The 22724-nt window shown below is 44.0% G+C and overlaps 2 protein-coding genes across 2 annotated transcripts in view; one reads left to right on the top strand and one right to left on the bottom strand.

Moving 5' to 3' along the window:
- LOC106570537 (inactive phospholipase C-like protein 2) overlaps positions 1–18336 on the top strand; it is a 48396-nt gene extending 30060 nt beyond the window's left edge. The window contains exons 6-12 of the mRNA XM_082961281.1: positions 166–1374; positions 2793–3042; positions 3330–3616; positions 4811–5014; positions 5697–5772; positions 16337–16446; positions 16581–18336. Coding sequence (XP_082817407.1) covers positions 166–1374; positions 2793–3042; positions 3330–3616; positions 4811–5014; positions 5697–5772; positions 16337–16446; positions 16581–16760 — 2316 coding nt within the window. The 3' untranslated portion in view covers positions 16761–18336. The remainder of the gene's footprint in view (positions 1–165; positions 1375–2792; positions 3043–3329; positions 3617–4810; positions 5015–5696; positions 5773–16336; positions 16447–16580) is intronic.
- A 1195-nt stretch (positions 18337–19531) lies between these two features.
- LOC106570538 (TBC1 domain family member 5) overlaps positions 19532–22724 on the bottom strand; it is a 42966-nt gene continuing 39773 nt past the window's right edge. The window contains exons 20-22 of the mRNA XM_014142976.3: positions 21315–21394; positions 20967–21170; positions 19532–20752 (exon numbers count right to left, since the gene is read on the bottom strand). Coding sequence (XP_013998451.1) covers positions 20486–20752; positions 20967–21170; positions 21315–21394 — 551 coding nt within the window. The 3' untranslated portion in view covers positions 19532–20485. The remainder of the gene's footprint in view (positions 20753–20966; positions 21171–21314; positions 21395–22724) is intronic.

Raw genomic sequence — 22724 nt, 5'->3', positions numbered from 1 at the left:
CTTTTTCTCTCTCTCTTTTTCTCTTCTATTGTCCCTCTTAGCTCTGTCTAGCTGATAAGAAATAAAGTGTCCCTCCAATAGACAGTGGTCGATTTAGAAATACAAATGACAATTTCACTTCAAGAGATGCTCATTTCTCTGTTCTCCTCTGCCCTCCGTGTCTAGGTGACTGAAGACACCAGTCTGGAGCTCATCCAATCCCACGAGCCGTCGGAGGAGGGACGTCGCCAAGGCTGCCTCTCATTGGACGGTTTCACCAGATATCTCACCTCCCTGGAGTCCCACCTGTTTGACCCGGAACACAGCCAGGTGTGCCAGGACATGAGCCAGCCCTTATCCCACTACTACATCAACTCCTCCCACAACACCTACCTCATTGAGGACCAGTTCAGGGGGCCCGCTGACATCACCGGCTACATCCGGGCTTTAAAGATGGGCTGCAGGTGTGTGGAGGTGGACGTGTGGGACGGCCCTGACGACGAACCTGTGGTTTATACCGGTCACACCCTCACCTCGCCTGTCAAGTTCAACTGTGTCCTGGATGTGATCGGCCGTTTTGCATTCGAGGCTTCGGAGTTTCCACTGATCCTGTGCTTGGAGAACCACTGCTCCCCCTGCCAGCAGAGAGTCATGCTCCAGCACCTGAGGAAGATACTGGGGGAGAGGTTGTACACGGAGCCCCTCAGGGAAGGGGAGGGGTACCTGCCCTCGCCTAATGCCCTGAGGGGCAAGATCCTGTTGAAGGGGCAGAAGTTGGAGGAGGGATGCGGGGGGGCGGAGGGGGATGTGACTGACGAAGACGAGGGGGCGGAGATGTGCCAGAGAATGAAGGCTGGTAACAGTGGAGAAGGAGAGGGGGAGTGGGGGCAGAAAGGTGGAGGGGGTGGTGGTAGCATTAAATCCCTGACCCCTCCTACTACCCCTAAGCGGTTCCAGCTAGTAAAGGAGCTCTCTGACTTGGTGACTCTGTGCAAGTCAGTACGTTTCACAGACTTCCAGTTGTCGTTCTCTACCCAGAAACCCTGGGAGCTCTGCTCGTTCAACGAGACCCTGGCTGTGCGCTGCGCCAGCGAGCACCCGGGAGACTTTGTCAACTACAACAAGCGCTTCCTGTCGCGGGTCTACCCCAGCGCCATGCGCATCGACTCCAGCAACATGAACCCACAGGACCTGTGGAAGTGTGGTTGCCAGATTGTGGCTTTGAACTACCAGACGCCCGGGCTGATGATGGACCTTAACATCGCCTGGTTCCGCCAGAACGGGAATTGTGGGTACGTGCTGCGACCCGCCATCATGCGACAGGAGGTGTCGTATTTCAGCGCCGATACGAGAGACTCTGTGCCGGGTGTGTCCCCTCAGCTGCTCCATGTTAAGGTGAGTGGCTAGCAGATAGACAGCAGTGTTTTATTTATATCTGTTTAATAGAGGCTCCTATTCACTGCCTGGCTTGTTGGCTCCTTGATGGTTGAATGGTATTGTTTCAGTTATTTAGTACACTTCTCTTAATGGTATTGTTTCAGTTATTCAGTACACTTCTCTTAATGGTATTGGTTCAGTTATTCAGTACACTTCTCTTAATGGTATTGGTTCAGTTATTCAGTACACTTCTCTTAATGGTATTGGTTCAGTTATTCAGTACACTTCTCTTAATGGTATTGGTTCAGTTATTCACTACACTTCTCTTAATGGTTGAATGGTATTGGTTCAGTTATTCAGTACACTTCTCTTAATGGTATTGGTTCAGTTATTGAGTACACTTCTCTTAGTGGTTGAATGGTATTGGTTCAGTTATTCAGTACACTTCTCTTAATGTTATTGGTTCAGTTATTCAGTACACTTCTCTTAGTGGTTGAATGGTATTGGTTCAGTTATTCAGTACACTTCTCTTAATGGTATTGGTTCAGTTATTCAGTACACTTCTCTTAGTGGTTGAATGGTATTGGTTCAGTTATTCAGTACACTTCTCTTAGTGGTTGAATGGTATTGGTTCAGTTATTCAGTACACGTCTCTTAATGGTATTGGTTCAGTTATTCAGTACACTTCTCTTAATGGTATTGGTTCAGTTATTCAGTACACGTCTCTTAATGGTATTGGTTCAGTTATTCAGTACACGTCTCTTAATGGTATTGGTTCAGTTATTCAGTACACTTCTCTTAGTGGTTGAATGGTATTGGTTCAGTTATTCAGTACACTTCTCTTAGTGGTTGAATGGTATTGGTTCAGTTATTCAGTACACTTCTCTTAGTGGTTGAATGGTATTGGTTCAGTTATTCAGTACACTTCTCTTAGTGGTTGAATGGTATTGGTTCAGTTATTCAGTACACTTCTCTTAGTGGTTGAATGGTATTGGTTCAGTTATTCAGTACACTTCTCTTAGTGGTTGAATGGTATTGGTTCAGTTATTCAGTACACTTCTCTTAGTGGTTGAATGGTATTGGTTCAGTTATTCAGTACAATTCTCTTAGTGGTTGAATGGTATTGGTTCAGTTATTCAGTACACTTCTCTTAGTGGTTGAATGGTATTGGTTCAGTTATTCAGTACACTTCTCTTAGTGGTTGAATGGTATTGGTTCAGTTATTCAGTACACTTCTCTTAGTGGTTGAATGGTATTGGTTCAGTTATTCAGTACACTTCTCTTAGTGGTTGAATGGTATTGGTTCAGTTATTCAGTACACTTCTCTTAGTGGTTGAATGGTATTGGTTCAGTTATTCAGTACACTTGCATCAATCAAACAAATAAACAAACTAACAAACAGACAATCAATCAATAAAGCGGATCCATCCATGCAGGTGATCAGTGGTCAGAACCTCCCCCGTCCGAGGGGTTCTGGAGCTAAAGGAGATGTGGTGGACCCGTACGTCTACGTGGAGATCCACGGTATCCCTGCTGACTGTGCCGAGCGCCGCACCCGCACGGTGGTGCAGAACGGAGACAACCCCATCTTCGACGAGAGCTTTGAGTTCCAGATCAACCTGCCCGAGCTGGCCATGGTGCGCTTCGTGGTGCTGGATGATGAATTCATAGGGGACGAGTTCATAGGTTAGTAGTGGAGGGAGGGCGAAGGTCAGCTCTGCATTGACTGCTAGTCCGGTGTCCAGTCTGCTTTTGGTTGAGCTTGTCTGAAGCCAATAAATATTTGATTTGATACTACAACAACCTTTCAGCCATGTAAAGGTTATTGCTAGCTCACAAGCAAGTATCACTAGCTAAGATAAAGAACACTTTGTAGCAGTTAAAGAGTGAGTGAACATTCACTATCTTCTCATGGTCATTTCATTGTCTAACACTCTTGTACATCATTTGTAATCCCCCCTGTTTTACCACAGGTCAGTACACCATTCCCCTGGAGTGCCTACAGCCAGGCTACCGGCATATACCATTACAGTCACTGATGGGGGAGGACCTCCCGTACGCCATGCTGTTCGTCCATGTGGCCCTCACCAACCGGAGAGGAGGGGGAAAGCCCTACAAGCGGGGGCTGTCTATGCGGAAGGCGAGGCGAGGGAGGGACTACGCTGCACTCCGGGACCTGGGGATCAAAGAAGTGGACGAGGTTTTCAAAATGGCCGGCCCGCAACTGAAGGAGGCCACGGACCTGCGGGAGAACATGCAGGTGAGGCGGAAGGATAAACAGTAATTTATCAATCACAATTTTCACATTTCATGACTGAAATGCCTGTATACCTGTATTCACAACAGATGATGTCTAACTCAGAATAGACATGTCAATTTATGGTAGATTGAATCCTCCATGGGTTGGGTTCATCTCAGTGATCACTAAACTATGACCATAAAGATGGCTGATCATTCCTCCAGAGACATCAACTGACTTGCCTAGTTAAATAAAGGTTCAATCAAAAAAAACGGACATCAACAGGTTGAGACTGAGTGGCGGTAGACAACACAGAAGCAGTAGACAATCTCTCACTGGTTCTAAACTGGCTAGTTAGCCTGATCTATGAAGATCTGCTTTAGACTGACAGGTTATGGTTATGGTAAGCTGATGGTAAGGTGATGGTCCCTGTAAGCATTTAGTCTGGCTGTCTGAGTGATGTTAAGGACCTCTGATGTGTTTAGGCAGGAGATTCATGCTATGAGTCATCAGACTATGATGTTACCCTGATGTAGTAGACTGATGCACTAATGCAAAGAGGCCGTGAACACACACACACACACACCACACACACACACACACACACACACACACACACACACACACACACACACACACACACACACACACAGTCTTGTACACACACACACCCCTAAACAGAAGTAAACACTGAAGGCAAGCACCATGACATCGAGAAGAGATTAGAACAATTTTCTATATTGTAAAAATGTATGTGATTTATTGGGCTTAATTTAATGTTAGGGTTAGGCATTACAGTTAACAGTGTGGTTAAGGTTAGGGTTAGGTTTCATGATGAAAAACACAAACCTGTGCTGTTAAATAAAACTGATTTGGATTTTAGCGGTTCAATGACCCCAATAAAACATGAATTCAATAGTACGGCAGTGATACGGTCGCTTTGTGGTTGTCACTTTAACCATCTCCCAATAAAGCTTCTCTAATTCAATCAGATGTTCTCAGTGATGGTATCCCAGGAAACCATGTCAGTTTGTTCCATGATTAAACCCCAGCAACTAATGGCTTAGTAGAGGATTACAGTATGATCCACAGAACACTATCACTAATACAGGACAAGCGGTACGTGAGTGTGTCTGTTTTTATATAGATGTGTGGGTGGGTGTTTTTCATAACCCCCCCCCCCCCCCCCCCCCCGCTCTCTCTCTGTCCCTGTAGAACTCGGTGGCAGTGTTCAGGGAGCTGTGTGGGGTGTCAGCGGTGGCTAACCTCATGCAGTGTGTATTGGCCCTGGGATCCCGTGTGGTGGGGGCCGATGGGGACCCCCTGATGCTGTTTGAGCTGAGGGAGCAGTACCCCTCCATGGAGCCCCAAGGGCCCCTGCCAGACGTCCTACGCAGGGTGGTCTCCACCTACGAAACGGTGAGGATCGATCAATCAATCCTAGTCAATCCTTCACATTTTATTTATGTAGCGCTTTGGGTTTCCATTGAGAATAGTTGTGCAGGTTATAAGTTGATTGATTGATTCTTTGACTTGTTTTTAACCTCTTTCTCTACTTCCCTCTCTCTCCCTGCCACCATCTCTGTCACTGATTTAATTTACGTGATTACTTTCGCGTATGCCCCCAAAGTAGAGAGTGTGTGTGTGTGTGTGCATCCTCATTCCTGATGAATCAGAGTGAGGGAGTGCTCACCGTGTCTTCACGGGAGATAACTGTGCCTCTTTTCATTTCATTTTGAAAAATGATTAAAATCTCAATGTGAAAAAATGTGACACTCATTTAGTGTGGGTAATTTTTCAATGTTAAACAAGTGCAAAGAAATTTCCAGGTGAGAAATTGATATGTGTGTGTGTTGCGTGTGTGTGTTGCGTGTGTGTGTGTTGCGTGTGTGTGATTTGAGAGTGCATCCTCATTCCTGATGAATCAGAGTGAGGGAGAGCTCACCATGGCCCTGAATAGCATTAGCATAAATGAGCATCTTATTTCGCTAAGTGGATCTCATGCCTTGACTTGAATGCTTGGGTGAGAAATTAATAGGAGGAAGCTGTGGTGTGTGTGTGTGTGTGAATAATAGACTGATCTTGTGTACTCTGTCTACAGATGATCCAGGCGAGCAGAGCAGTGATGGAGCTGTCAGGCGGAGTCTACGACAGGATCCTACAAATACAGACAACAGGTGAGAGAGAGACATATTTCCCTCAGATTGCACAGACCCACAAAGAAATAGAAAACAAATCCAATTTTGATAAATATCTATTGGGTGAAATACCACAGTAGAATCAATGCAGAATCAAAATAGAACCAATGTAGAATCTAAACCCACACAAACACCCATAGAGAAATGCACCAAACAAATAGGTGTAGGACCTTAGCAATCTTCGCTGCACAGCCTTCTGAATGTAATTCTATGGGCCCATCTATCTCCTTCATCTGCGTCCACCTTGTTCGGAAGCGTTAGATAAAAGGACGTGCTAATTGACTGTCATATCCTTAAGGTTGACTGCATCATACACTGATCAGGGTCAAAGGTTGGTTGTTTAGTCAGGCATGACCAATGAAAAGCCCCTTTCACTGTTCAACTGTAAACAGCAGGACTGTTTGGTAAAAAGAGGAAGAGAAAGAGAGCTTGCTGTGCCATCACAGCAGCAAGATTTGTGACCTGTTGCCACAAGATAAGGGCAACCAGTGAAGAACAAACACCATTGTAAATACAACCCATATTTATGTTGATTTATTTTCCATTTTGTTCTGTATATAGACAATATGACATTTGAAATCGAGAGATTTCACTTGCTTTGACAACGTAAACATATGTTTCCCATCCCAATAAAGCCTATTAGAGAGAGAGAGAGAGAGAGAGAGAGAGAGAGAGGAGAGAGAGAGAGAGAGAGGGACAGAAACACCCACCCATTGCTCTTTATGGTTGTGAGGTCTGGGGTCAGCTCATCAACCAAGAATTCACAAAATGGGACAAACACCAAATTGAGACTACATGCAGAATTCTGCAAAAATATCCTCTGTGTACAACGTAAAACACCAAATAATGCATGCAGAGCAGAATTAGGCCGATACCCACTAATTATCAAAATCCAGAAAAGAGCCTTTAAATTCTACCAACACCTAAAAGAAAGCGATTCCCAAACCTTCCATAACAAAGCCATCACCTACAGAGAGATGAACCTGGAGAAGAGTCCCCTAAGCAAGCTGGTTATGGGGCTCTGTTCACAAACAAACCCCACAGAGCCCCTGGACAGCAACACAATTAGACCCAACCAAATCATGAGAAAACAAAAAGATAATTACTTGACACATTGGAATGAATTAACAAAAAAACTGAGCAAAATAGAATGCTATTTGGCCCTAAACAAGTCTTTGAGTATGTACAGACTCAGTGAGCATTGCCTTGTGTAACAATTGCTTAACACTATGGGCTACTGTATGTTTAAACTTAAACTCTACTGGACAAGTTAGGCTCTCTACTGGACCAGTTAGGCTCTCTACTGGACCAGTTAGGTTCTCTACTGGACAAGTTAGGCTCTCTACTGGACCAGTTAGGCTCTCTATTGGACCAGTTAGGCTCTCTACTGGACCAGTTAGGTTCTCTACTGGACCAGTTAGGCTCTCTACTGGACCAGTTAGGCTCTCTACTGGACCAGTTAGGCTCTCTACTGGACCAGTTAGGTTCTCTATTGGACCAGTTAGGCTCTCTACTGGACCAGTTAGGTTCTCTACTGGACCAGTTAGGTTCTCTACTGGACCAGTTAGGCTCTCTATTGGACCAGTTAGGCTCTCTACTGGACCAGTTAGGCTCTCTACTGGACCAGTTAGGCTCTCTACTGGACCAGTTAGGCTCTCTACTGGACCAGTTAGGTTCTCTACTGGACCTGTTAGGCTCTCTACTGGACCAGTTAGGCTCTCTACTGGACCAGTTAGGTTCTCTACTGGACCAGTTAGGTTCTCTACTGGACCAGTTAGGCTCTCTACTGGACCAGTTAGGTTCTCTACTGGACCAGTTAGGCTCTCTACTGGACCAGTTAGGTTCTCTACTGGACCAGTTAGGTTCTCTACTGGACCAGTTAGGTTCTCTACTGGACCAGTTAGGCTCTCTACTGGACCATTTAGGCTCTCTACTGGACCAGTTAGGTTCTCTACTGGACCAGTTAGGTTCTCTACTGGACCAGTTAGGCTCTCTACTGGACCAGTTAGGTTCTCTACTGGACCAGTTAGGCTCTCTACTGGACCAGTTAGGCTCTCTACTGGACCAGTTAGGTTCTCTACTGGACCAGTTAGGTTCTCTACTGGACCAGTTAGGCTCTCTACTGGACCAGTTAGGTTCTCTACTGGACCAGTTAGGCTCTCTACTGGACCAGTTAGGCTCTCTACTGGACCAGTTAGGTTCTCTACTGGACCAGTTAGGCTCTCTACTGGACCAGTTAGGTTCTCTACTGGACCAGTTAGGCTCTCTACTGGACCAGTTAGGCTCTCTACTGGACCAGTTAGGTTCTCTACTGGACCAGTTAGGCTCTCTACTGGACCAGTTAGGTTCTCTACTGGACCAGTTAGGTTCTCTACTGGACCAGTTAGGCTCTCTACTGGAGCAGTTAGGCTCTCTACTGGACCAGTTAGGCTCTCTACTGGACCAGTTAGGTTCTCTACTGGACCAGTTAGGCTCTCTACTGGACCAGTTAGGCTCTCTACTGGACCAGTTAGGTTCTCTACTGGACCAGTTAGGCTCTCTACTGGACCAGTTAGGTTCTCTACTGGACCAGTTAGGCTCTCTACTGGACCAGTTAGGCTCTCTACTGGACCAGTTAGGCTCTCTACTGGACCAGTTAGGTTCTCTACTGGAGCAGTTAGGCTCTCTACTGGAGCAGTTAGGCTCTCTACTGGACCAGTTAGGCTCTCTACTGGACCAGTTAGGCTCTCTACTGGACCAGTTAGGTTCTCTACTGGAGCAGTTAGGCTCTCTACTGGAGCAGTTAGGCTCTCTACTGGACCAGTTAGGCTCTCTACTGGACCAGTTAGGTTCTCTACTGGACCAGTTAGGCTCTCTACTGGACCAGTTAGGCTCTCTACTGGACCAGTTAGGTTCTCTACTGGACCAGTTAGGCTCTCTACTGGACCAGTTAGGTTCTCTACTGGACCAGTTAGGCTCTCTACTGGACCAGTTAGGTTCTCTACTGGAGCAGTTAGGCTCTCTACTGGACCAGTTAGGCTCTCTACTGGACCAGTTAGGCTCTCTACTGGACCAGTTAGGCTCTCTACTGGACCAGTTAGGTTCTCTACTGGAGCAGTTAGGCTCTCTACTGGAGCAGTAGGGAGAAATGAAAACCACACAACTGAATAATTTAGGAAAAGAATGCCAGCTTGTATTTTGTAAATAACAATACTAACAAAAAATGAATCACCTTGAGTAAATATTGATATGTGAAATTTGTTCAATGAGGTCAATGTGAATGAAATAAATGAATAGTACAATAGACTTAGATATCAGCCATATATCCCGCCTATAGTTTACTAGGGTGCACCCAACTCTATCTTAATCTGAGGGTCTGTCAGATTTATAAGTTCAATAGCAATACAATAAACATGAATCCACAGAAAAACCCAACCCAATTCACAAATACTGACTTATAAACCTCTATGAAATGGAATCAAATGTGAGTGACTGTGCCTGTCAATAAACACTGTCAGGTGTTTAAATGTAGCATGTGCTTATAACAATCCCACTGCAATGTATGATGCAATGATGTCTTGCAAGAAAAATCCTACCACATGGCATACTGCCCTGCATCCCACAGCTGGCTTGCTTCTGAAGCTAAGCAGGGTTGGTCCTGGATGGGAGACCAGATGCTGCTGGAAGTGGTGTTGGAGGGCCAGTAGGAGGCACTCTTTCCTCTGGTCTAAAAAAGATCCCAATTCCCCAGGGCCACTGCCCTGTGTAGGATGCTGTCTTTCGGATGGGATGTTAAACGGGTGTCCTGACTCTCTGTGGTCACTAAAGATCCCATGGTGCTTATGGTAAGAGTAGGGGTGTAAACACTGGTGTCCTGGCTAAATTCCCAATCTGGCCCTCATACCATCACGGCCACCTAATCATCCCCAGCTTCCAATTGGCTCATTCATCCCCCTCCTCTGTAACTATTCCCCAGGTTGTTGCGGTACATGAGAATGTGTTCTCAGTCCACTTACCTGGTAAAATAAAAAGTATGGCAGTACAAATTCAGTGTTCTCCAAGGAAAATAAGTCTTCACATGCAAATCTTCTTATTGATGTCCTGGGTTTGGGCGGCTCGCCCTCCTTGGTGGAACTAAATCCATACTCAAAAAAACCTGACTAAATCCTGGCGTCAATCTTTCCCTCAATCCCTTCACAGCACTTTTGTATAGATACGTGTTAATATTCAGTTTTATACAACTTCTCACAAATTGAAACTTTTTCTTCCATGGAATGGCAGAAGCTCTCCACATTCCGTGCAAGCTTTTTCCCCCGAATTTTGGCACCAACTTCTGTATAATGTGAGTTTTTAGTAGAGCGACGAAGAGAATATTGAGTCTTGATTGGCTCAAAATAAACTGCTCGTCATACAGCTTCTGACAGCTGATTTGTAATAGCTGTCAACTTAACCATATCAATATAGTATAATATGATTGGTTACTGGAATCTCACTCGTAAAGATAAGTATTCAACAGTAGTTGACCTGCGTTACACCTGCTATTGAGAGAGCCTGTCTTCTCCACGGCCTATGTGCACAGTGCCCACAAAATGAGGTGGAAACTGAGATGCACTTCCTAAACTCCTGCCAAATGTATGACCATATTATAGACACATATTACACAGACCCACAAATATTTCCAAAAACAAACCCGATTTTGATACTGTGTGCCATACCACAGTGTGCCATCACAGCAGCAAGATGTGTGACCTGTTGCCACAAGAAAAGGGCAACCAGTAAAGAACAAACACCATTGTAAATACAACCCATATTTATGCTTATTTATTTTCCCTTTTGTACTATTTGCACATTTGAAATGTCTTTATTCTTTTGGAACTTTTGTGAGTAATGTTTACTGTAATTTTTTTTGTTTTTCACTTTTGTTTATTATCTATTTCACTTGCTTTGGCAATGTAAACATGTTTCCCATGCCAATAAAGCCCCTTGAATTGAATTGGAGAGAGAGAGAGGCAGGCCTCATCACGTGACTGAAAGCAACATCAACGGTGATGAAATTGGAGTTGTCTATGGCTAGTTAGGTGGTTAGAGAGCATGATTGTTTTCTTTAGTGATCTGACTCAATGTCAACAGTCCAGTAGTCGTGAGAAAGACTTGCCTACAGGCCCTGCCAACCGACTCTCCAGCTAAGACCTCATCAACAACAGCCTGAAGCCTTTAGTCTGCTGAAACTTTCATGGTTGTCTCAAATGGCACCCTATTCCCTATATAGTGCACTACTTTTGACCAGAGTCCTATGGGCCATTTGGAACGCACGCCATGTCTCCACCTCATCCATCACAGGAACTATTTTCATCCTGGCTCTGAGGGAGATTTGTCCATATGTTAATATTAGATGAGTTTGTTTATTGACTGAGCTCTTGATTTATGTAGTTTGTGTTGGCGTAAGCTCTGAGTACAGGTCAAGAATCAGTTTATCCTCCCCAAATCGCATCCTTAACCAATAGGGATGGAAATACAAAACTGACCTTAGATCAGTCTCTTGGTGTAACTTGGCGGAGCAAGGTTTGTTTACCCTGCGGCGACTCGGCCTCATGGGAAGGCTGACAACTTGGCATCAATCCCATAATGACAAAATGAAAACAGGTTTTTAGAAATAAAAAACAGATACCTTATTTACATAAGTATTCAGACCCTTTGCTATGGGACTCAATTGAGCTCAGGTGGATCCTGTTTCAATTGATCATCCTTGAAATGTTCCTACAACTTCATTGGACTTCTGTGGTTAATTTGATTGATTGGACAGGCACACATCTGTCTATCATTCTTAAATGGAAGAAGTTTGGAACCACCAAGACTTTGGCTGCCTGGCCAAACTGAGCAATCAGGGGAGAAGGGCCTTTATCAGGGAGGTGACCTCTTAAGAACCTGATGGTCACTCAGAGTTCCTCTGGAGATGGGAGAACGTTCCAGAAGGACAACCATCTCTGCAGCACTCCACCAATCAGGCCTTTATGGTAGAGTGGCCAGACAGATGCCACTCCTCGGTAAAAAACACATGCCCGCTTGGATTTTGCCAAAAAACACTTAAAGGACTCTCAGACCATGAGAAACAAGATTCTCTGGTCTGATGAAACCAAGATTGAACTCTTTGGCCTGAATGCCAAGCATCACGTCTGGAGGAAACCTGGCACCAGCCCTACGGTGAAGCATAATGGTGGCAGCATCATGCTGTGGGGATGTTTTTCAGCGGCAGGGACTGGGAGAGTAGTCAGGATTGCAGGAAAGATGAATGGAGCAAAGTACAGAGAGATGCTTGATGAAAACCTGCTCCAGAGTGCTCAGGACCTCAAACTGGAGCGAAGGTTCACCTTCCAACAGGACAAAGACCCTAAGCACACGGGCAAGACAATAGAGGAGTGGCTTCAGGACAAGTCTCTGAATGTCCTTGAGTGGCCCAGCCAGAGCCCGGACTTGAACCCGATCAAACATGTCTGGAGAGACCTGAAAATAGCTGTGCAGCAACGCTCCCCATCGGATCCGCAGAGAAGAATGGGAGAAACTCCCCAAATACAGGTGTGCCAAGCTTGTAACATCATACCCAAGAAGACTCGAGGCTGTAATCGCTGCCAAAGGTGCTTCAACAAAGTGCTGAGTAAAAGGTCTGAATACTTATGTAAGTGTGATATTTCATTTTTTTTTAAATGCTAACAGTTCTAAAAAAGACTTTGCTTTGTCATTATGGGGCATTGTGTGTAGATTGAGGGGGAAAATGTGTAGAAAGTCAAGGGGTCTGAATACATTCTGAATGCACTGTATTCACACCCCTTGACTTTCTACACATGTTGTTACAGCCTGAATTTAAAATGGATGACATTGAGATTTTGTGTCACTGACCTACACCATGTCAACATTTTTACAAATTCATTTGAAATGAAAAGCTGAACTGTCTTATGTATTCAACCCCTTTGTTATGACAAGCCTAAATATGTTCACAAGCAAAAATGTGCTGAACAAGTCACAACATTTTTCATGGACTCACTCTGTGTGCAATAATAGTGTTTAACATGATTTTTGAATGACTACCTCATCTCTGTATCCAACACATACAGATAAATGTAAGGTACCTCAGTCAAGCAGTGAATTTCAAACACAAAGACCAGGGAGGTTTTCCAATGCCTCGCAAAGCAGGGCAACTATTGGTAGATGGGTAAAAACATGTAAAAGCAGACACTGATTATATCTTTGAGCAAAATGAAGTTATTAATTACACTTTGGATGATGTATCAATGCACTCAGTCACTACAAAGATACAGGCGTCCTTCCAAACTCCGTAGCCGGAGAGGAAGGAAACCGCTCAGGGATTTCACCATGAGGGCAATGGTGACTTTAAAACAGTTTAATGGCTGTGATAGAACACTGAGGATGGATCAACATTGTAGTTACTCCACAATACTAACCTAATTGACAGAGGGAAAGCCTGTACAGAATAAAAAAATATTCCAAAACATGCATCCTGTTTGCAACAAGGCAGTAATACTGCAATACATGTGCCAAAGCAATTAACTTGTCCTGAATATAAAGTGTTATGTTTGGGGCAAATCCAACACAGCACATTACTGAGTACCACTCTCAATATTTTCAAGCATAGTGGTGTCTGCATCATGTTATGGGTATCCTTGTAATCTTTAAAGAATGGGTTTTTTTAAGTATAAAAAAAGACACGGAATGGAGCTAAGCACAGGACAAATCCTAGAGGAAAACCTGGTTGTCTACTTTCCACCAGACAATAGGAGATGAATTCACGTTTCAGCAGGACAATAACCTAAAACACAAGGCCAACTACACTGAAGTAGCCAGTGAATGTTCCTGAGTGGCGGAGTTACATTTTTTACATGAAAATATACATCAAGACCTGAAAATGGTTGTCTAGCAATGATCAACAACCAACTTGACAGAGTTTGAAGAATTTTGAAAAGAATAATGGGCAAATGTTGCACAATCCAATTGTGGAAAGCTCTTAGAGACTTACCCAGAAAGACTCACAGCTGTAATCACTGCCAAATGTGATTCTAACATGTTTTGACTCAGGGGGTTGAATACTTAATGAAGATGTGTTTTATTTTCCATACATCTTTACAAAATGTTAGAATTTCTCTTCCACTTTGATATTAGAGTACTTTGTGTAGATGACAAAAAAATTACATTCATTTGAATCCCACTTTATAATGCAACTAAATGTGGAAAAATTCAAAGGGTGTTAATACTTTCTGAAGGTTCTGTAGATCAGTGTTTGTATTTATTATGGATCCCCATTAGCTGTTGCCAAGGCAGCAGCTAGTCTTCCTAGGGTCCTGCAAAATTAAGGCAGTTTATGCAATTTTAAAAACAGTACAATATTCACAAGACACTGTGTGCCCTCAGGCCCCTACTCCATACCTACAGTACAAAATCCATGTGTATGTGTGTGATTGTATAGTGCGTATGTGTGTGTGTGTGTGTGTGTGCGCATGTGCTTGTGTTGCTTCACAGTCCCCGTTGTTCCATAAGGCTTAGAGAGCGAGAGATATATGAATGGCTTAATAGCTAGAGGAGAGATGACAAGTTTGATAAATTGATGTATTTCAGCGAGTGGAAGACCGGTGATAGAAAAATGGAGTGATTATGTAGATATGGCCAAACACCCCAGAGTCTGCTCCCAGTCTCCTCTGAGATTTTCATCTCAGCTCACCTGAGTTCAACCCTTTTATTCTCAGATAAATATGAAAAATGAAAATTGTGTGTTTGTGTCAAATAAAGTAAAATGTTATTTGTCACATGCTTGGTAAACAGGTGTAGACGAACAGTGAAATGCTTATGGGTCCTTTTCCAACAATACAGAGTTAAAAGAGAACTAGTGACACGAGGAACAAATACACGGTGAATAACCAACAATAATCAGTAAAAATACCATGGCTATATACAGGCAGTACCATAAATCAGTAAAAATACCATGGCTATATACAGGCAGTACCATAAATCAGTAAAAATACCATGGCTATATACAGGCAGTACCATAAATCAGTAAAAATACCATGGCTATATACAGGCAGTACCATAAATCAGTAAAAATACCATGGCTATATACAGGCAGTACCATAAATCAGTAAAAATACCATGGCTATATACAGGCAGTACCAGTACCAAGTGGATGTGCAGGGGTACGAGGTCATTGAGGTAGATACAATATGTTCATGGAGGTAGTGGTAAAGTGACTTGGCAACAGGATAGATAAGACAGTAGCAGCAGCAGAGTGTGTACAAGTCCAGTTTGTGTGGATAGAGTCCAAGCAAGAGTTAGTGGAAGAAAGGTTCAATGCAGGTAGTCCGGGTAGCCATTTGATTAGCTATTTAGCAGACTTGTTTAGCAGCCTTATGGCTTGGGTGTAGAAGCTGTTTAGGATCCTGTTGGTTCCAGACTAGGTGCATTGGTACTGCTTGCCGTGTGGTAGCAGAGAACAGCCTATGGCTTGGGTGGCTGGAGTCTGAATTTTTGGGCCTTCCTTGACACCGCCTGGTATAGATGGCCGGGAGCTCGGTACTTTTTTTGGTGGGGGGGGGGGGGGGGTTGAATGTTTGGGCAGTATCAGGCAGTGTTCTGGCCAGTGCTGATGTTCCCTCTCTCTCCGTCCTGTCGGTTCTGCTCGGTTATACAGGGAAATGGAACATTTCCCACATGCACACACACGTAACGGAATGCCCTGGCACTCAAGCCTCAAGTCGCCTAGCAACTGCACTGGCAGGCAGGCAGCCAATGTGGTGTGTGTGTGTGTGTGTACAGTATATATGAAATTCTGTGTAATTGTGTACTATTGAATGTTGAAGTTAGTGAGTTGTTTTCAGGTGTGTGTGTGTGCAAGAGAGAAAATTGAAGTAAAATATACTGAGTTGCATTCAGGTCTGTGTTGGCGGTGGTGTTGCTCAGGATGCTGTGTTTAAAAGTCCCCTCACATTATCGCTGGTTTTGACTAGATGGTATACAGCCATGGACGGAAGGTCTTTTCGTAGCAGGTTAGGAGAGCTTACAGCGCGTGCTCTGTGTTAACCCACTTCTTCGTCTCCATGGAGATGGTGACAGAGTGTGACAGTGTCCCGGGGCAGACAGAGGAAGCGACACAACACCACAGTCAATCTGGCCAGAGGGAAGAGAGGACAAGGTGTCTGCCTGTCACTCTTGAATCTCTCTTGTTCTCTTTCCCTCTCTCTCTCTCTTTAATTGAAGCTAGGATTAAACCAAAAGGCACATTGTAGACCAGCACATTTTACTGTAGACAATGCAGATTGCATTCACAGATAAACACTGTAGATTTCGGCTCAACCGTAAAACTACCTTTAGAAGTAAAAAAAAAAATCAATGCACTTTCTTATTTTATTCAGATCTCTTAACTCTCTACCTTTCTCTGTGTAGTGTAATAGACTGGTTAAGACTTGATCGCCGGCCTTGGACCTTGGTTAAGACCTGGAGAGGTTGACAGAGGGAAAGGTTCAACATTGCTAATAAGTGTGTGTGTGTGTGTGTCGTCCCCTAGCCATGAAGTTCCATGAGACGTTGCATTCCATTGCAGTGAAGGAGGGGCTTAACGATCGTAAGGTCACCAGAGCTGTGGAGAGTTTCAGCTGGAACATCACCATACTGAAGGTGAATCTACACACGCACTGTCACGCACAGCAGACCAAAGACAACCACAGAACAGTGCCAGTCTGTTTCCATATTAGCCAACTCCAACAAACCTCTCTCTCCTATCTTCCCCCTTCTCCCACTCGCTCTCTCAGGGGCAGGCAGACCTTCTGAAACGGGCTATGACAGAGGTGCAGGAGAACATGAAGCAGGTACACTATGCTGCCCTGACCTCTAACCTTAGTAAGGGTGTGACAGGAGAGGCGACCCGCCCCCGACGCAGCCTGGACACCATCCAGGAGAGAGCTACAGCTCCGGCTAGAGGTTCCCCTTAGGTACAGGTCTAGGACCAGCTTACCCGCCTCAAATTATATATTAAATCAAAAGGGGGGAAACGTAAAAACCTGACCTTAGATCAGTTTCTAAGGGCACCGTCATCCTTCTGAGGATCGGCAGGTTGGCCAGAACTGACAACCAAGTTGCTACGCACACTCGAAAGTGAATGGCTCCTTCATCTAACCGGGTTAGGGCCTGTTGGAGTCTAGTTGGCTATTCTCTCCACACAACGATGAACAGAAGATGGACTAAAACAATTCAAGAAAAATATTCCTGTTATACCACTGTCAGGAGGGAGGAGAACGTCGGAGACAGGAAAGAAGTCAGAGACAATCAGAATGGCCTGTCCCTGAATGTAGCTGGAAATATGTTTTTAATCCTCCTCTGTGAAGTGTTTGTTATTTCTGGAGCTGGATTCAATCTGTATCGCAGAACATCCGTTTTAAAATGTTTTGAGCCGACATACAGTATGAAGCGACCACAGGAATATTGACTTTAATTGTCAAATCGCGCTATAAAGCGTCTCTTCAGCACTATGGATTGAATGGAGTCCTTGTTTTTTGTTGGGGGAAGTGGAGGGCTTTCAGGGCGATAAACTACAGAACAAAGTGAAACTGAATGAGACAGAAGTGATAACATGCGTGTGGGAGGAGGCTGATTCAGAATGTGTGTGAAAGTGTGACTGCTACCAATATAATATGCTAGTTAGCAGACAATTTTATACAAAGCGACTTACAGTAGTGCGTGCTACAATCCTGAAGTTGCAAACACCAACTGAGCCACTTCAGCTTCTCCAGGTGCAGTGGAACAAAAGAATGTAGATGTGTACACAGAATTAGAATGAGTAGAATGGGAATCCCCATTCATGTCAATTACACCGTAACGGATGTGTCAGCCTTTAGTGTCTGTCTGCAGGATTTCACTCCCTTGTACTTGACAGATGCATTAAGGCTGCTGATTAGTAAGGAACTCCCCTCACCTATGGATGTGTATATTGTTGGGATAGGGTTAATGATCGAACTCAACCAGAATGTTAATGCCTCAACTGTATGATCAAAAACAACAGTATTTCAAATACTCCTTCCATAGCACCTTGACCAATGCTTTTCTAGGTGGTTGTGTCACACATTACAGTATTATCCTCATTCTGTAAAACGTTACTGGATTTTTACAAAATGGTGACTTCAGATAATAAAAAATAAAAAAACATTCCTGATACTGATGTCCATGGTTTACCGTCAGATAGCGTGACGAATCAGTCTGTAGACTCCACCTGTCAGAAGACAATTGTTGTCCTCTTGAAAACCTGGATGCTGTAGGATGATTCCTTGTTTCATGGTAAATTGACATCAATATCTCCTTCAAACCATATCCATTACAACAACCAACCAGTAAGCAAATAAACCAGTTACTTCAATCATAAAACCCTGCTTTTTCACACACACACACACACACACACACACAGCTTTGACCATTTGCTCAACTGATAGCCAGCTGGCCACACATGCAATCAACAAAGAGAAGCCAAAGTATTGGATATCCACTGGAATTTTCAAATGTCACTTACAACAGTGGAGGCTGCTGAGGGGAGGAAGGCTCATAATGGCCAGAATGAAATCAAGCATGTTTTTGTGTTTGATACCATTCCTTTCATTCCATTCCAGCCATTTATGAGCCGTCCCCCCCTCAGCAGCCTCCACTTATGAGCATTGTTTACCCTTCTTCATTGCATGTTTTGTTTGTTTTTAGTTAGCATTGCCAATTTAAATATTAGTTGTACAATTCAGCATGTTGCTAGCACTTGTACAATGTCCTGTTGAAAAACCATTCTCTCCCCCTCTGAACATGACATAGGCATACTGTAACGAGCATTTTATTGGTCTATAGATAACCATCTCTCTGCTGTAGGGACATCCCTTGTGTGTGCAATGCTTTACTTGGCTACCCCAGGAAGCAAGATAAATACAAGGACATCAGAAATAATCAAATCTTATTACATGGAATAGATTATTTTTTAAAGCCCGTTTTCCTTAATTTAATAATTTCACATTAATGCAGCTGTATTGGGTTAAAATTGTATCTTTAAACAAAAATGTAAAGAAGAAGTGAGTCAGTTAAACTTATGGATCACATCCCTTTAGCGGGATCGATTTGACAACATCCGGTGAAATGGCAGAGCGTCAAATTCAAATCAAATAATAAACTTTCATGAAATCACACATGCAATACACCAAATTAAAGCTACACTTTTTGTTAATCCAGCCGCGGTGTCAGATTTCATAAAGGCTTTACGGCGAAAACAAACCATGCTATTATCTGAGGACAGCACCCCATCAAACAAAGACAGACAATCATAATTCAACCCGCCAGGCGCGACACAAAACTAAAAAATAACGATATAATTCATGCCTTACCTTTGACGAGCTTCTTCTGTTGGCACTCCAATATGTCCCATAAACATCACAAATGGTCCTTTTGTTCGATTAATTCCGTCGTTATATATCCAAAATGTCCATTTATTTGGCGCATTTGATCCAGAAAAACACTGGTTCCAACACACACTATATGACTCCAAAATATCTCATAAGTAATCTTTGTCCAAATATTTCAATCAACTTTCCTAATACAACTTTAGGTATTTTTTTACGTAAATAATCGATCAAATTTAAGACGGGATAAACTGTGTTCAATACCGGACGAAAACAAAGAAAGCACGTTCCAGGTCACGCGCACCAAAACATTAGAGTGCACCTGGTGTGACACAGGAAAATAACAGGGCTACTCATTTATTTCTCTAAAGAAAAACATCCATTTCTAAAGACTGTTGACATCTAGTGGAAACTCACAGACTTTATTCAAACAGTTTTAGAAACTTTAGAGTTTTCTATCCAAATATACCAATTGTATGCATATCCTAGCTTCTGGGCCTGAGTAGCAGCCAGTTTACTTTGGGCACACTTTTCATCCGGATGTGAAAATAGCGCCCCCAAGCCATAAGAAGCTTTAATCTGTCAATGGTTTCCAGGCACTGGTTAAGAGTAGGTAGAAGTTGCCTCCTAACAACTGATACAGGATCAGCTATTGTACCATCCCCCTAATGGTAGGTGTAGGACTGCCGATTGGTTAGGAGCAACTTCTACCTCGAAACAGTTAAAGGACAATCAATCAGAGGCGGTGAATGGAGGTAAGACAAGAGAAGCTCTTTAGACACAGGCATTAGATACAGACAAGAGGTATGGGACAGACTGCTCCCCTACCTGGAGAAACAGGGTACTACCCTACCATTACTACATACAGAGAAGGGAAAGGCATCCCTCACACTGATAAATGCACTATGAATTCCAGTTCCTGAGGGTAGCCTGTGGTGAACTGTCTTGTAGCACCCTCGTGTGGCAGAAATAGGTATCATCATTAAAGTCACAGGTGGGGCTGGATAAGCACTAAGGCCCAAGCATTCAGGAGAAGAGGCTAGGCATAAGAGAGATCTATGGTATTCATGAAGGAATACAGAGCAGGTGAGATAAGGTATTGGTAGGCTGCCATAGTCCAGCCCACATTGGCAAGTTTGATCCAGCAGTGGCGAGTTGGTTTTCCTGTGTAGGGCAGCATATCCTCCAGGCTGGGATGAATCCCTCCAAATGGTTAAGGTGGGGGATTAGGGAGTAGATCAACTTATCCTAGATCTCTGGTTAGTGGTAACTCCCACCCAGATCAGTGAAGTCCATCACAGGTCCTGGGAGTTGACAATGGCGAAGTCTGAGTCTTTGCTGTGAATGCTGTCCTCGTCTGGGCTGGAGGAACCCGACGCTGCACCCATCAGGGGGTCCTGGAACGGCTCCACCCTGACCGAGCCATGGAGCTGTCTGATTGGAGGGGTCCTCTCCACCCCTCCCTCGGTGGGCTGCAGCTCTCCGTCCTGAGAGACCAGAATGTAGTCATCCCAGTTCCTCCCCTCCGAGCCCCCACACAGAGAGCACTCTGGGGGAGACGCCTGCAAAAGGGAGACAAGGGGCTTGTTCAACACTGCTGTTGACTGGCTGATCTACAAATCACCTTCCATCATAAATAACTACTAGTATTATTTGTAGATCAGTCACAATATACCCACAAGTCATCACAGATTTTCAAGCATAGGGAAAGATACCAAAGTATGCAAGGGTACACTGCAAACATGAGTCTACGTATTAATACAACCATGTGTTCACCTGTTGCTCTGGTGGTGCGTGCTCCAGCTCTTCCTCCTGTTCTCCATCAGCGTCGCCACGCTGCGGCGCGGCCAGGTAAGGCTGGTCTTCATGGTGACTGTTGGCGTGGTCATAGTGGTCATCAGCGATGGTGATCTCCTCGTTCTCCTCAGCCTCCAGCAGGCTCTGGTTGAAATGCAGCGCTCCCTTCAGGATGTCCTTGATCTGACGGATTCATTCATAAACACACAGAGCAAGTCATGATGAACACACACAGATGTACTACACATATGGTCAAAATGCTAACTCAGAGGCGCTAACATGCACCCCCACCCACCCACCCACTTATGTGGCACTGCTGTCCAGTACCTGCTTAAGTCCAGCCAGTGACACCAACACCTCATCCTCTTTCTCCAGGTGCTCCTGTAGGATCACCTCCTGGATCCTACCTGAGGAGAGAGACAGATCACAAGCTAGGTTTCCATCCAACTGGTGACCGATTTTCATGCTGAATATTCTAAAATACGCATAAAAACAATGTGCATTTTCCCATCAGAAATGTTTCCATCGAATTGTTGCTATTAAATTCCCATGTACCGAATGAAAAATGCAAGTTAAATGGGTTTCCATCGCATTTTCAACTTTACTGATGGTTTTGTCACAAACTGTTGTGTTGTACAGTGAATGTGCCCACTCTGGTCTTGGCACATGCGCTCTAGCCTACAGCTGGCAGATACAGTGCGGGTAGGCTACCTACATGAGATTATTATGGATAAGAGCGATATTTGTATCTGTCAAACAGCAGCCAAGCATCGATCATCATGTCACCAGAATAAGACCCTCAATATTTATTGGAAAGGAGCATCATCACCTTGTACTTTCACCACCCTGTGAAGTTATAAAGCATTTCATCTGAAGCATGCTTTTCCTGAGGGTCAGTGCTACCCGGGATCCTTGGGACATTCCTACCCTAAACCATAACCATTTTATATGTCAACTTCAATGGGGGTAGAGACGTCCCAAGATTAAGGATAGCACAGACCCTTTCCAGAGTCGTAGTGGGAGGACCAGATAACATATCAAAGCGTGCCTCCCAAGTTTACTTCCATATTATTCTATCAATATTTGCGCATTAAGGCATTTCCAATGCCATTTCTTGCATAATTACTGTTACCGACAAAAAGATCCCACCTCGTCTAGTTAGATTACAGTCGTAACCCTACACATTGACTTGGTACGGCTACTCCCTGTATATAGCCATGCTATTTTTACTCGTTATTCACCGTTTGTCTGAATATACCCATACTAATGTACTACACACCATCTATTCATTGTCGCATACTATTTAGCACGCACCGTTTAGTAAAACGTATGCGGGTATGCCAAGGGCACAAAACAGTAGTGGCTCTTGACTGGCTGAGTAGGTGGGGCGGGGCCGAGTGCGGCTCAATTTTTGCATATTCAACAGACATGCGTCGCATTAACCAGTCTGATAATAGCTAATTTCCAATTCGATTACTTTCTGTAAACTCAATCGAATAGGAATGGAGTTATAGGCTGTCACATTGGCCCTATACCATAGCCCATTTATCCAGCTCATACAGTTGAAGTCTGAAGTTTATATACGCTTAGGTTAAATTCATTAAAACTCGTTTTTCAACCAACCCACAAATTTCTTGTCAACAAACTATAGATTTGGCAAGTCGGTTAGGACATCTACTTTGTGCATGACAAGTCATTTTTCCAACAATTGTTTGGAAAAATGGATAATTCCAGAAA

The sequence above is a fragment of the Salmo salar genome, chromosome 14 (assembly GCF_965601325.2).
Source record: "Salmo salar chromosome 14, fSalSal1, whole genome shotgun sequence".
Taxonomy (NCBI): Eukaryota; Metazoa; Chordata; class Actinopteri; order Salmoniformes; family Salmonidae; genus Salmo; species Salmo salar.
The sequence above is the reverse complement of the archived record's forward strand: the minus strand, read 5'-3'. Positions and strand labels throughout refer to the sequence as shown.